The 11,666-nt window shown below is 56.7% G+C and overlaps 6 protein-coding genes across 6 annotated transcripts; 4 read left to right on the top strand and 2 right to left on the bottom strand.

Annotated features, from left to right (window-relative positions):
- Window positions 1-77: 77 nt before the first annotated feature.
- Window positions 78-914, top strand: N657DRAFT_642743 (nagb/rpia/CoA transferase-like protein). Its single transcript, XM_062792399.1, has 2 exons — window positions 78-200; window positions 248-914. Exons 1-2 carry the CDS (start codon window positions 83-85, stop codon window positions 898-900), a joined length of 771 nt encoding a protein of 256 aa, XP_062649748.1. The 5' UTR covers window positions 78-82; the 3' UTR covers window positions 901-914.
- A 125-nt stretch (window positions 915-1,039) lies between these two features.
- N657DRAFT_654454 (LSM-domain-containing protein) lies at window positions 1,040-1,483 on the bottom strand (the record flags this gene model as incomplete). The annotated part of the gene is made up of 4 exons (XM_062794507.1): window positions 1,040-1,093; window positions 1,143-1,211; window positions 1,263-1,289; window positions 1,343-1,483. 4 exons carry the CDS (start codon window positions 1,481-1,483, stop codon window positions 1,040-1,042), a joined length of 291 nt encoding a protein of 96 aa, XP_062649747.1.
- Window positions 1,484-2,050: 567 nt separating this feature from the next.
- Window positions 2,051-5,267, top strand: N657DRAFT_569056 (ARM repeat-containing protein; the record flags this gene model as incomplete). The annotated part of the gene is made up of 6 exons (XM_062788635.1): window positions 2,051-2,179; window positions 2,233-2,322; window positions 2,378-2,659; window positions 2,756-2,846; window positions 2,896-4,182; window positions 4,228-5,267. 6 exons carry the CDS (start codon window positions 2,051-2,053, stop codon window positions 5,265-5,267), a joined length of 2,919 nt encoding a protein of 972 aa, XP_062649746.1.
- An 821-nt stretch (window positions 5,268-6,088) lies between these two features.
- On the bottom strand, window positions 6,089-6,850 carry N657DRAFT_568673 (uncharacterized protein; the record flags this gene model as incomplete). The annotated part of the gene is made up of 2 exons (XM_062788605.1): window positions 6,089-6,295; window positions 6,353-6,850. 2 exons carry the CDS (start codon window positions 6,848-6,850, stop codon window positions 6,089-6,091), a joined length of 705 nt encoding a protein of 234 aa, XP_062649745.1.
- An 875-nt stretch (window positions 6,851-7,725) lies between these two features.
- On the top strand, window positions 7,726-9,756 carry N657DRAFT_568382 (TRM-domain-containing protein; the record flags this gene model as incomplete). The annotated part of the gene is made up of 1 exon (XM_062788582.1): window positions 7,726-9,756. One exon carries the CDS (start codon window positions 7,726-7,728, stop codon window positions 9,754-9,756), a length of 2,031 nt encoding a protein of 676 aa, XP_062649744.1.
- A 435-nt stretch (window positions 9,757-10,191) lies between these two features.
- On the top strand, window positions 10,192-11,655 carry N657DRAFT_614222 (uncharacterized protein; the record flags this gene model as incomplete). Its single annotated transcript, XM_062790430.1, has 1 exon — window positions 10,192-11,655. The coding sequence occupies exon 1, from the start codon at window positions 10,198-10,200 to the stop codon at window positions 11,653-11,655; it is 1,458 nt and encodes a 485-aa protein (XP_062649743.1). The 5' UTR covers window positions 10,192-10,197.
- Window positions 11,656-11,666: the final 11 nt, after the last annotated feature.

The raw sequence follows: 11,666 nt of genomic DNA, 5'->3' as shown, positions 1-11,666 counted from the left end.
AAACTCGCATACAAGTCGCACAACTTTGGAAAGCTGGCACGAGTTGCTTCAACAACCAAGGCAACAACTCAGTCACTTCCAAATGTCACAAACGGCAGAGATGAACGCAACCGCGCCGCTGAACGTCGCCAAGCGCAACCTCCGAGCTGCCCTGAAGCTGAAGCTCAAGGATGTCTCACACAACTCAATACTATCACAAAGTACCGGCATCCGTTACCCCATGCTGGCCTCAGCTAAGCATCGTCAGGCTCAACCGTGTTCAAGACGCTCAAAACACTAGACGCTTATCGCAGCGCTAAGCGCATCAGCGTCTTTCTCTCCATGCCCACCGGTGAAATTCAAACCGATGCCATTGTGAGGGACGCGCTTCGGGCCGGCAAAGACGTCTTCATCCCCTATCTCTACAAAAACCCGGCCGCGGGCCCCGGTCTTCCCGCGCGCATCATGGACATGGTTCGTCTGAGAGACGTCGCCGACTACGAATCGCTGCAGCCAGACAAGTGGGGGATCCCGAGCATCGATCCGGCGACCATTCCTGAGAGGCAGCGAGTACTAGGCGACCCCGACATCCAGCACTCTGACAGCACTCTGCTGGACCTCGTCCTGATGCCTGGGGTTGCCTTCGACATCGAGCCCGACAACGGCGCCGTCCGGCGGCTCGGACACGGCAAAGGCTTCTATGACTACTTCCTCTTTCGGCACAGGCTAAAGGCGACTTCGCTTGGGCAGCAAGAGTTCCCTGCATTACTTCTTGGCTTAGCCCTGTCTGAGCAGTTCCTATCTCCATCCGAGGGGCCCGTACCTGTTGGTCCCCTAGATCAACCACTGAACGGCCTCGTCCTCGGCAACGGCGACATCAAGGGCCCGCTGGCCGCTGCTCCTTTGAATGAAACAGATTGATTCCACACCGTCTTGCCGTGCGCCTGCCCCGTCTCCCCTGGTATCCCATTTTGTAGTATGTGCCAGATTTGACACGGTGTAGATCAAGTCGTCATATCATGCTCCTGTCTGGCCTTGGAAGCACCCTGTTGCCAGCCCCTCACCCAGACAAGCTCTGGATGAGGGAGACGTTGTCGCCTTTCAGCAGAATTTGCTGCGCTCAATCAGCATTTTGTCGCAATAAGCCTACGATAACAACGTACCCCCAACGGCCTCCTCGTCTCGGTATCGTTCGTCTTGGTGATCTGCTTAACCTCGACGGCATCGTCGATCTAGAGTCTGGTCAGATAGGGTCATCTCGGCTAGGATGATGCGCAACTCACAACAAGGTTCATGAACTCGTCGAAGCCCTGAATAGTGCGTCAGTACCGCTGTCAGTCCCAATGACGGCTGAGCCACTCACCCGAATAGTGCCAACAATACGGATGGATAGCTGCTCGTAGAGCCAAATCTGGACCGTCTGGCGCTGTTGCAGGAGGCGGAAAAGAAAGTTGATTGGCGGCAACAGAACCCGGCGACCGCCGCCACCACCTCTACCAGTCATTGTGTGCTGTTGATGATGTTCCGGGAGGTGAGACGCTATGGTGGATTCGTTTGCTGGATGCTTGTCGCGGCAGGTGTGTCGTGAAATCAGAGCCTGGAGATTTAGCGGAGTTTGGCGGCTGCGAAACGGAGGCCGAAAACTAAACCATCTGGTCCGTGCGCCTGCCCCTCCAATCTTTAAGCTTCCCGTCACGTTGGTGGGGCAATGATTACCAGGCAGCCTGACATCTCCGTTTTGCTGTTGCGGTTGCAACCTGCCAAACATCGCCAGAAATTACCTGACTCTGAGGTCTAAGTGTTGACCGCGCCAGGCCATCCCGCTTTACTCCAACTCCACGGCCACCCCTTTTGCTTGAGCGAAAAACGTGGCGACACAGAACCCGCCGTTTCATCACCACCTCCCTTTCCAGCGGTTTCTCGAGCTTCGTCTTTCAGAGTCGGTGGGGAGTTGAGCAGGAGGGAGGGGCACGTTGTTCTTGCAGCTCACAGCAGCCGTCGCAAACAACACTTTCGATACCCGCGACCCGGCAGCAAATTCTATCTTTCCACGACTACCATATCCTTCACGATGGCGTCGAATGGACCTCAGGAAACGTTTTCCGTCCCCAACGTGCTGGCAGCCATGCTGACCATGCGAAGTGGGGACGCTGAGAAGAAGAAGGTCGCCGTCGATTACTTGGGCAGGTTTCAGAAATCGGTCAGTATGCGTCGTCCGGCTATTAAAGGAAGAAGACTTGCTAATCGTCATAGAACGATGCTTGGACCACGACGATATCGATACTTCAAAACTCCACCGAGGCGGAGGCGCAGCTCTTCGCCGCGACCACCCTGAAGGGCAAGGTACATGGAAATCGAGCGATTGGCAAGCATGGGAGGCGGATGCTGACGTTGTAAGATCACATACGACCTCGGGACCCAAATTTCCGAGTCCGACCTGCCTGCTCTGCGCAGCCAGATCCTTCTGCTCCTGAAGAACTTCGCGCCGGGTCCCAAGCCGGTCCGGGTTCAGCTATGCGTGTGCCTCGCGATCCTTGCCATCCAGATGCAGACATGGAAGGACGTCCTGCCCACCGTTGTCTCAACGCTCGGGGACGACGTCGCGAGCCACGCCTGCATCCTGGACTTCCTGCGAGTGCTTCCCGAAGAAGTCACGGAAGGCCGAAAGATCACCTTGTCTGTATGTGGATCGAGATATCACGACTCGCCTTTAACCACCTCGACATCCCATGTCCGCGGATCGACATAGAATTAGTGTCTAATTCTCTCATGATAGGAAGAAGACCTTGCCCAACGGACATCGGAGCTGTTGGCGGACAACGCCAAACAGGTTGTGCAGTTGCTCGTCAACTATGCCCAGTCGTCGCGTGAGTGCCCCTTCCCGCTAAACTAACCTAATGCCGCTAACGTTTCCAGCCGCTGCTGCGACCAACCCCCAGCTCTTTGACTGCATCAGCTCGTGGCTTCGGGAGGTCCCCGTCAGTGTTATCGTTAACTCGCCTCTGATGAATGCGGTGCTGCATGGCGTGACAGACGACAAGTCATTGTTGGCTGCGGCCGACTGCCTCGGCATCATCTGCAGGGAAACCAAGGATGTCGACGATAACCTCGAAACGATCCAGGCCCTGCTCCCAAGGGTGCTCGAGCTCAGGCCGCGCATCCAAGCATTGGTGGACGACGACGATACGGAGGGGTTCAAGGCTATCACCAGGGTGTTTGCCGATGCTGGCGAATCCTGGGTCTTGATCATCGCTCGCCAGCCTCAGCATTTCCGTCCCCTGGTCGATTGCTTGCTTGAGTGCTGCGCGAGGGACAAGGAGAGAGACGCCATTGGTTATACCTTTTCGTTCTGGTACGAACTTAAGCAGTATCTGACCCTGGACCACTACATGGAGGCTCGGGTGCAGCTTATCGATGTGTACGCCCAGCTTGTCGACATCATGCTCAGACAGCTCGAGTACCCGTACTCCGACAACCCGAACGACCTTGATCTTTTCGACGGCGACCGAGAGCAGGAGGAGAAGTTCCGCGAATTCCGGCACCACATGGGCGACACCCTCAAGGACGCCTGCGAGGTCATGGGCGTTACCGCCTGCCTTACTAAGGTGCACAACGCGATTAAGCTGTGGCAGGAGAAATACGGCAGCCAGGCGACGCAGACGTCGGTGCCCCATTGGCAGTCGCTCGAGGCGCCTCTCTTTGCAATGCGGGCGATGGGCCGGATGGTGGAGCCGGACGACAGCAGCGTCCTGCCTCAGATTTTCCCGCTTCTGGTTCAAATCCCCATCAGCAATGAGAAGCTGCGGTTCGCCGCCATCATGGTGTTCGGCCGCTACACCGAGTGGACTGCAGCGCACCCCGACTTCCTGGAGCCCCAGTTCCAGTACATTGTCTCGAGCTTCCAAACCGACTCACTAGAAATCCTACGTGCGGCGGCTCAAGCATTCATGTACTTCTGTGTCGACTGCAAGCAGCTCCTCGGTTCGCAGGTTATCCAACTGCAGGCATTCTACGACCAGATTCTAGACAAGCTCCCAGTCTCAAGCAAGGAGGAAGTCACCGAGGGTGTGGCCTACGTTGTTGGCGTCCAGAAGACTGAGGACTTGTACAAGCTCCTCAAGCTCTACTGCGATCCGTTGGTGCAGCGGTTGATGGTCAAGGCAAACACCGCCACCGATCAAAAGGGGAAGCTCGATCTTGCCGGTAAGTTACCTGCCCCATCAATATGACGTGGTATTGACATGTTAGATCACATAAACCTCCTTACTTTCTTCGTCCAACATGTGGTACCCTACATTCCCGCCAACGCCGAAAATCCGGCGGTCAAGTACTGGCAAGAAGTTTTTCCCATCTTGTCAACGATCCTCGACAATCTCAGCGACTTTGTCCCCATCTGCGAGCGCGTCTGCCGGTGCTGGCGGTTTATGGTTATCTCATATCGGACAGCCATAACGCCTCTCTTAGGGCCTCTTGCCAACAAACTGGCTGAGGGGTTCGCACGGTCAAAACAGGGCTGCTTCCTCTGGGCCACGAGCGCTATTCTTCGCGAGTTCTCCGAGGACAGGGAGCACGTGGATGAGAGCATCACCGAGAACATCTATGTATTCTTTGAGGCCCAGGCGACAAGCGTGCTGCGGATTATGAGCGACCTGCCGCCTGTCGACCTTCCCGACGTCATTGAGGATTTTTACCGTCTCCTCATTGACGCCCTCCTTTACTACCCGACCAGGCTCATTCCCTCCGCTCTGTTCACCCCCATCTTCCAAGCAGCCATCTCTTCCCTGGCCCTGGAGAAACAGGAGCCGGTCTCGGCGGCGCTCCACTATATCCGCGATCTCCTCACCTACGGAGGGCCGAACCCTGCCGCATCCGGCAGCGATTTCGGCCCCGCCGGCCAACAGCTGCGCCACGTTGTCAAGCAGCTTCTGCTTTCGCAGGGCGAAGCCCTTGTCAAGCAGACGCTCGCCGGCATGATGATTACTTTTCCGCGCGACTGCTTCGCCGACGGCAGCGGCGTGCTGCTGGGCATGTTTGAGCTGCTCCCCGCCGAGACGGCGACATGGATCGACCGCACGGTGCGGATGCTCCCCCAGGGCACCATGACGGCCGCCGAGGCGGACCGCCTGCAGGCCAAGATCAAGGAGAAGCTGCAGGGGTCGGACCCGGCTAATGTCAGGCAGATCCGCGTGCTGTTGCAGGACTTTACGAATACGTACCGGAGGCGGTATGTGGCGCCCCGCGACGGGCTGGGCCAGCTTGAGGCGGCGAGGTTTCACTTTGAGGGTTAGGATCCATTGAGGGGTTGATGCAGATGCATGTCTTCGGTGGCGTGCGGTCTTGCCAATGCGATGCACTGAGCGCATGGCGATGTCCGTGTCTCTCTCATTCAAGGCGAGACGAGAATACTGTGTAGGTGAGTGGTAGGTTGGAAGGGGCCCCGAAGACACGCATTAGACAGGAACGGAATGGATGGGATGGAATGGACTGCGCGCCCCGACATTTGGGCGATTCTTGCTTCGGGAAGAAGCAGTGATGTAGACGTGTTATGTACGTAGGTGAAGTATCAGCCATGGACGGATGGGACAATGTGCGGTGGACCAGGTTGTGGTAAGGGGGATGTCCAAAAGCAGATGGAGAAAGGTTGGAGGATTTAGGAAGCTTACAATGAGCGCTGCATACTAACCATGCATAAGTATTTGCCTGTAGAGGTATCTTCGCTGTTGAGTTTGATATCCAAACTTAAAGGACATGGCGGCAGCCTGTCATTAGGTGGTTGGCGACGAGCAATCAAGACGAGTAACTTGAATTTAGCAGCTGGCTAAAGATTCTATAATACGGATCCGTGATTGCCGGCGATTTTATGGGTTTTGGCATGTGTTTCTTCTGTTCTCATATGACGAGCTCGGCTCATTAATTTCCCGTTCCACTAAAAGCTGATAAAGCTCCCACCAGATGAAATGGAGGCTCTGACAACCCGCATCTAGACATGTCCAGTAATAATCCTCCTAAATGTGATATGCCCGATTGGAGGAGCTAATGGCTCATACGTTTAATACCCATCCCTTTCTCTCGGTTCGTCGTCCTGTCCCGCGTTGGCTCGCTGCTGTCTTTATTTGCGGTCTTGGTGAGCACGTACAAGTATGGATGGGTGGGGGAAGACCATGACGTTATTGTTTCCAGGAGTCGCAGAACTGTTGTACACCTCGGGCTTGTTGCATAGCACCGTCGCCCTGGCTTTTTGGAACCGGGTGAAGCACTCGTTGAGAACGTCCTCTACCTTCTGCTGAGCCTCGACAACGCCCGTGTCCAGCACTTCCTGTATCCGGTCAGTCGCAATGTGCGGGCCAAACAAGACATCGAGAAAAGAGCGCACCCTGATGTAATCCTCAACCTGGATATACTGAGCCTTGTCCATGCGGTACCGGTCTGGCAGGCCGCTGTTGTGCATCAAGCCGATCAGGCCAGCACCAAGCGTGTTGACGGCCGCCAGCAGGGTGATGGGGGTCGAATGGCGCGTAGACAGTGAGCCGAGCGCGGTGAGCGCGGCGCCGACCATGACTTGAAGGATCATCAGGAACCAGTGGAGCGAACTGAGCAACTGGAAGCCAATGCAGTATTTTGTCCGCTGCTTCACCACGTCCCGGTACAACCCGTCCGGAAGGCCCTTGGGCGGCCAGTACCAAGAAGTTGGGTGTACGACCTGGTGCTCCTCGCCCTCGCGGATGGCGCCGATTCCGTGGGCGACGCGGGCCCACTCGGTCGGGGAGAGGAAGCGGTGCTGGACGGACGGGCCGGCACTGGGCACGGGCAAGGGGGGCTCACCCGGTGACTGCTTCGGTTCCGGTGCATTTCCGGGGTTGGGCGGCGGCATGGGATTGCTGGGCTGTTTCTCGGAGTCTGGAAGCCGGTTGCCGTTGGCAGGAGGGGTCCCTAGCTGCCTCTGGTTATTGCTCGAGGAGGCCATGCTCATGGTATGGGTTGAAACGAGGGGAAGTGGCAGCTACCACGTCGAAGACCCGTTGTACAATACTTAGAAAATCTCGGACGTCGGATCAGCGAGACGAAGCCGTGGATGGTTTAGAAAAGGTGAGAAACATCTTCAGACTGAGTTGAGGACGACTCCGCTCTGGCATGGAGATGTCCTTCGCCGAGAACTGGAAAGTGCAAGCCGCCGAGAGGCAGGTTTTGAAAAGGAGGAGGAAGGAGCGAGCTGGATTGAATGTTCATCTTGCCAACTTGAACTCATCAGCGACGGTCATCTACAAGGGAAGATAAGGCTCATTGTGCCAACCTGGAAGCTGCCCAAGTGATCCGGACCAACTTCCTGCGCCGATTCTGCAGAGCGAGGCAGAGGGGGTTCATGTTCTTTGAGACAGCAGATTTGTTCGCCTATTCCTATTGTTTGGTCTCCGTTTGGTATTGGATTGGAAGAATCCAGACTTGAAAGCGAAACGGGCTGGAGATGATGATGAGATCAAGAGACATCATGGAGGATCAGAGTCAAATGAGTGCAAGAACCCTGAGGGTTGAGTATAGTTGCCTCACCGCCTGGCAGAACTCCAGAAATATTCAGGAACCGGCAATGGGTTGGTCCCGGACAATTGACGATCAACACTGCGACCGCTCAGTACCGCTGCTCGGATGCGCCTGAGCCCGCTGGCCGCTTCCCTCTGGTGCATCCCCAGATATGTAACAAGAAAGTCACTGCCACGACTCTATTACGCACCAATTGCTTCAATCCACACCATGTCCGACACGATCGCCGACCTCAGCGCGACGCCCGCCGAGGGCCAGCGCATCAAGCACAACAATGTCGCTTACACGACTGTCAAGGAGGGCCTCGCCCACATTCTAATTCCCGAGGACTCGGCGAAGAAAGGCCAGACTGTGCAGCAGGTCTTCTACAACCCCATCCAGCAGTTCAACCGCGACTTGACTGTCCTCGCCATGAAGGCCTACGGAAAGGAGCGCATCCAGCAGAAGCAAGCCGCCAGCAGAGCCCGCGCTGGCAAGCTTGCCGACAAAAAGAGGAAGCGGAAAGAGCACACTCAGACCGGCCGGCCGGCAAAATCTCCAAAGCTGGGCGAAAACGCCGTCGAGTCGGCTGAAGCACAGGTGGATATTGAGATACGAGATGACGCACCCGGAGAGCAAACCGAGCAGTATGGCGAAGGGGAAACGACGGCGGAGACTGAGTTGGGGACGCATGCGATTGACGATACCGAGGCGAAGAAGGAGCAACCCATCACATTCACCATCCTCGATGCGCTCTCCGCCAGCGGCCTTCGAGCCCTGCGCTATGCCCACGAAATACCCTTCGTCACGAGCGTGACGGCAAACGATATCCTCAAGGCTGCCGCCCAGGCGATTGAGCGCAACGCTATTCACAATGGGCTCCGTGACAAGATCAACATATCGGTTGACGATGCACTTGCCCACATGTACGACATTATCGTTCGTGAACTTCGCCGAGTCACGTTGTCCAAGAATAAGCCCGGGCCGAGTGAGAAGTACGACATCATCGACCTCGATCCCTATGGAAGCGCAGCACCTTTTCTGGATGCCGCTGTTCAGGCAGTGCGCGACGACGGAGGACTGCTGTGCGTAACTTGTACTGATTCAGGCATTTGGGCTTCTAATGGCTACCCGGAAAAATGCTATTCTCTGTATGGTGGTATCCCTGTGAAGGGCTGGTATTCACATGAGGTCGGCTTACGGCTTATTCTGCACGCCATCGAGACCTCGGCCGCAAGATACGGCCTGGCCATGGAGCCCTTGCTGTCGCTGTCGGTCGACTTCTACAGCAGAGTATTTGTCCGAATTCGCAAGTCTCCGTCGATGGTAAAGTTCCAGGGCGGCAAGAACATGATCGTCTACAGCTGCGGCGGCGGCTGCGGCGCCTGGACGACGCAACTTCTTATGAAAAACAAGCCGGCGCCCAACAAGAAGGGCAGCGGCATCTTCTACAAGCACGGCTTCACCAGGGCTCCGACGACGGGCACGTCATGCGAGCACTGCGGGTCGACGATGCATCTCGCAGGGCCGATGTATGCGGGCCGCATCCACTCGCCTGAATTCGTCAAGAGTGTCATCGCGGAAGCAGAAGAAGCGTCCCCCGAAATCTACGGCACAAAGGAAAGAATCAGGGGTATGCTGCAGACGGCGCTCGAAGAGTTCCTCCCTTCCCCCGAAGAGATGGCGGCCCAGTTGAGCGAGAACGGCGACGGCACGAAGAAGTTGAAGAAGAGCTTGACTGAAGCCCAATTAGCGGCGATCGATCCGTACCCCTTTTTCTTCCACCCCGCGCAAGTGTCAGGCGTTCTGCATTGTGCTAGTCCTCCAGAGGCCGCTCTACGCGGCGCCCTGCTCGGCCTCGGCTATCGTGTTACTCGGAGTCACTGTAAGCCCGGAAGCATGAAGACGGATGCGCCCTGGTCTGTCATCTGGCACGTCTTCAGGGAATGGATCCGCCAAAAGGCGCCAGTCAAAGAGGAAAACATCAAGCCGGGCAGCGTCGCTTACCGGCTCCTGGGTCTGGGAACGAAAGCTGAGGGTCCGAAGCCTGATGCGACAAAAAATGACAAGAATGAAGACAAGGAAACGGACAGCCCTGCTTCCCCCAAGTCTGATGCGAAGCCGGCAGATGATGCCAACAAACCCAAAGAAATTGTTTTTGACGAGCGACTCGGACGATACCAGGACAAGGGCAAATATGTCCGGTACCAGGAGAACCCAAGGGAGAACTGGGGTCCAATGAACCGGGCCAAGGGGAAGTGACGGCTGGGGTCTCGTGAAAATGCTTGCAGCCAGGCAGTCATGATTTCCCCGATGAATCCGGCCGCTGCCGCTGAGTGATACAAACACACGCAGACGGAAGGAACACCCGGCGAGACAGGTCAGTGACTGCGCTGTTCCTTGCTCCACCTCATTGTAGTCCACTGCCTCGGCCCACCCACCCAACTCGACGGAGCCCCGCGGCGGCGATAACGCAATCCCACCCTCTCCAGAATTGACTCAACGGCACGGGGCTAGGCGGCAGCCGCTGCGCCGTTGGCCTGGGAATTAGAAATTTAAAGAATTCACTTCCAAGTTTGAAAGACTATTTCCCTCTTTTCTGTAGTTGTGTCCCTTCCATGCAATTTTTGCAGACTTCTGCTTCGCTTCATTCCGCTCGGATTGTCACCAGTCATATCTCTCGGCCAGAACAAAGACGCTCGAATGGCGGTCCAGAGTCCAGCGGGAAACGCTAAGTCGAGCAATGACGAGGCTCAACATGTCAGCCCCAACCCCTTGACAAATCAGAATGGAAACGCCGCGTCGAGTTTGACCCGCGAACAGATCATCTGTGCTCTGCAGGCATCGGAGGCGGCTGGTGACGGATATCTGATCTATTCACTCTCTGAGGGCTCAACATCAGACGGGGACAAGCCATTTAGCCTCGAGGTTGCCCAACAGAAACACCTGCCAAAGGATTTCACCGAGTTCTTGGTGGACCGAGTCAATTTCCCGCCACCACACTTGGGGCTGCCGCACAATGTGCACGTCGTGATATCGACCCGCTCAGGGCTCCGGCTGGCGCCGGATTTCTACCAGACTGTGTTACGCCCGCTGTTGGCTGCTGTCGGACTAAAGCCGGCAGAATCTGGAGCTGAAGGATACCAGGTCACCGTGACCAAGAACCCAAACACCATTCGGGATTTTGCCCGCGAGTTGGGGAGAGATAGAGACGCTGGGGACAAGACAGTCATCCTCCTGAGTGGTGACGGCGGCGTGGTAGATATTCTAAATGGGCTAGACCACTCCACACCCCCATCAAGCGTGCCATTGGCGCCCACGATCGCCCTACTTCCTCTCGGAACAGGAAACGCACTCTTCCACTCCCTCCACAAGCCTCACTACTCCGGCACCCCTTCCCATCCCTCACCCCTCGTCCTGGGCCTCCGCACCCTGCTCAACGGTACCCCTGCCCAGCTCCCGACCTTCAGAGCTTCCTTCTCACCCGGCGCGAGGCTGATCTCCGCTCCGCTCGAGCCGGAACAAGTTGATGCGACGGCAACAACCAAGGACCACGAAAGGGAAACACCCGTTACACACTTGCTCGGCGCCATCGTCGCGTCTTACGGCTTTCATGCCAGCCTGGTCTGGGAGAGCGACACCCCATCCTACCGTGTGCACGGCGACAAGCGGTTTGGCATGGCGGCCGCCGAGTTGCTCAAGGTGTCGCATGCGTATGACGCCACGGTGGACGTCCGGCGGAGTGGTGAGGGGGCGTTTACTCGTCTTAGGGCGGCCCGTACTGCCCACGACAATGATGCAGGCGGAGAAGGAGGCGGGAGGTTTAACTATGTCCTTACGACGCTCGTGTCCAACTTGGAGAAGACGTTTGCCATCTCTCCTGCCGGCCGGCCGTTGGATGGGCAGTTGAGGCTGGTCCACTTTGGGGATGTGGGCGGCGACAAAACGATGGAGATCATGATGGCTGCGTATCGGGAAGGGGAGCATGTGGGTATGCCAGAGGTCGGGTATGAGAAGGTGGAAGAGGTGAGGGTGACGATCGCGGAGGAGGATGCGAGGTGGCGGAAGGTCTGTATTGATGGGAGCATTGTCGAGATGGGGAAAGGCGGGTGGATGCGGGTAAGCAGAGAGGAAAGGGAGCGATTGAAGATCTTGATTTGATGGATTTCGAG

This window comes from Parathielavia appendiculata, assembly GCF_033297405.1.
Source record: "Parathielavia appendiculata strain CBS 731.68 unplaced genomic scaffold N657scaffold_3, whole genome shotgun sequence".
NCBI lineage: Eukaryota > Fungi > Ascomycota > Sordariomycetes > Sordariales > Chaetomiaceae > Parathielavia > Parathielavia appendiculata.
Note: the sequence above shows the minus strand (reverse complement) of the source record. Positions and strands in the feature narration are given on the sequence as shown.

Excerpts from the sequence above, each read along its gene's own strand:
- N657DRAFT_642743 (XM_062792399.1), top strand. The coding sequence starts at position 83 with ATGTCACAAACGGCAGAGATGAACGCAACCGCGCCGCTGAACGTCGCC. Across the intron at positions 201-247 it reads CAACTCAATACTATCACAAA|GCTCAACCGTGTTCAAGACG; the intron begins GTACCGGCATCC and ends AAGCATCGTCAG.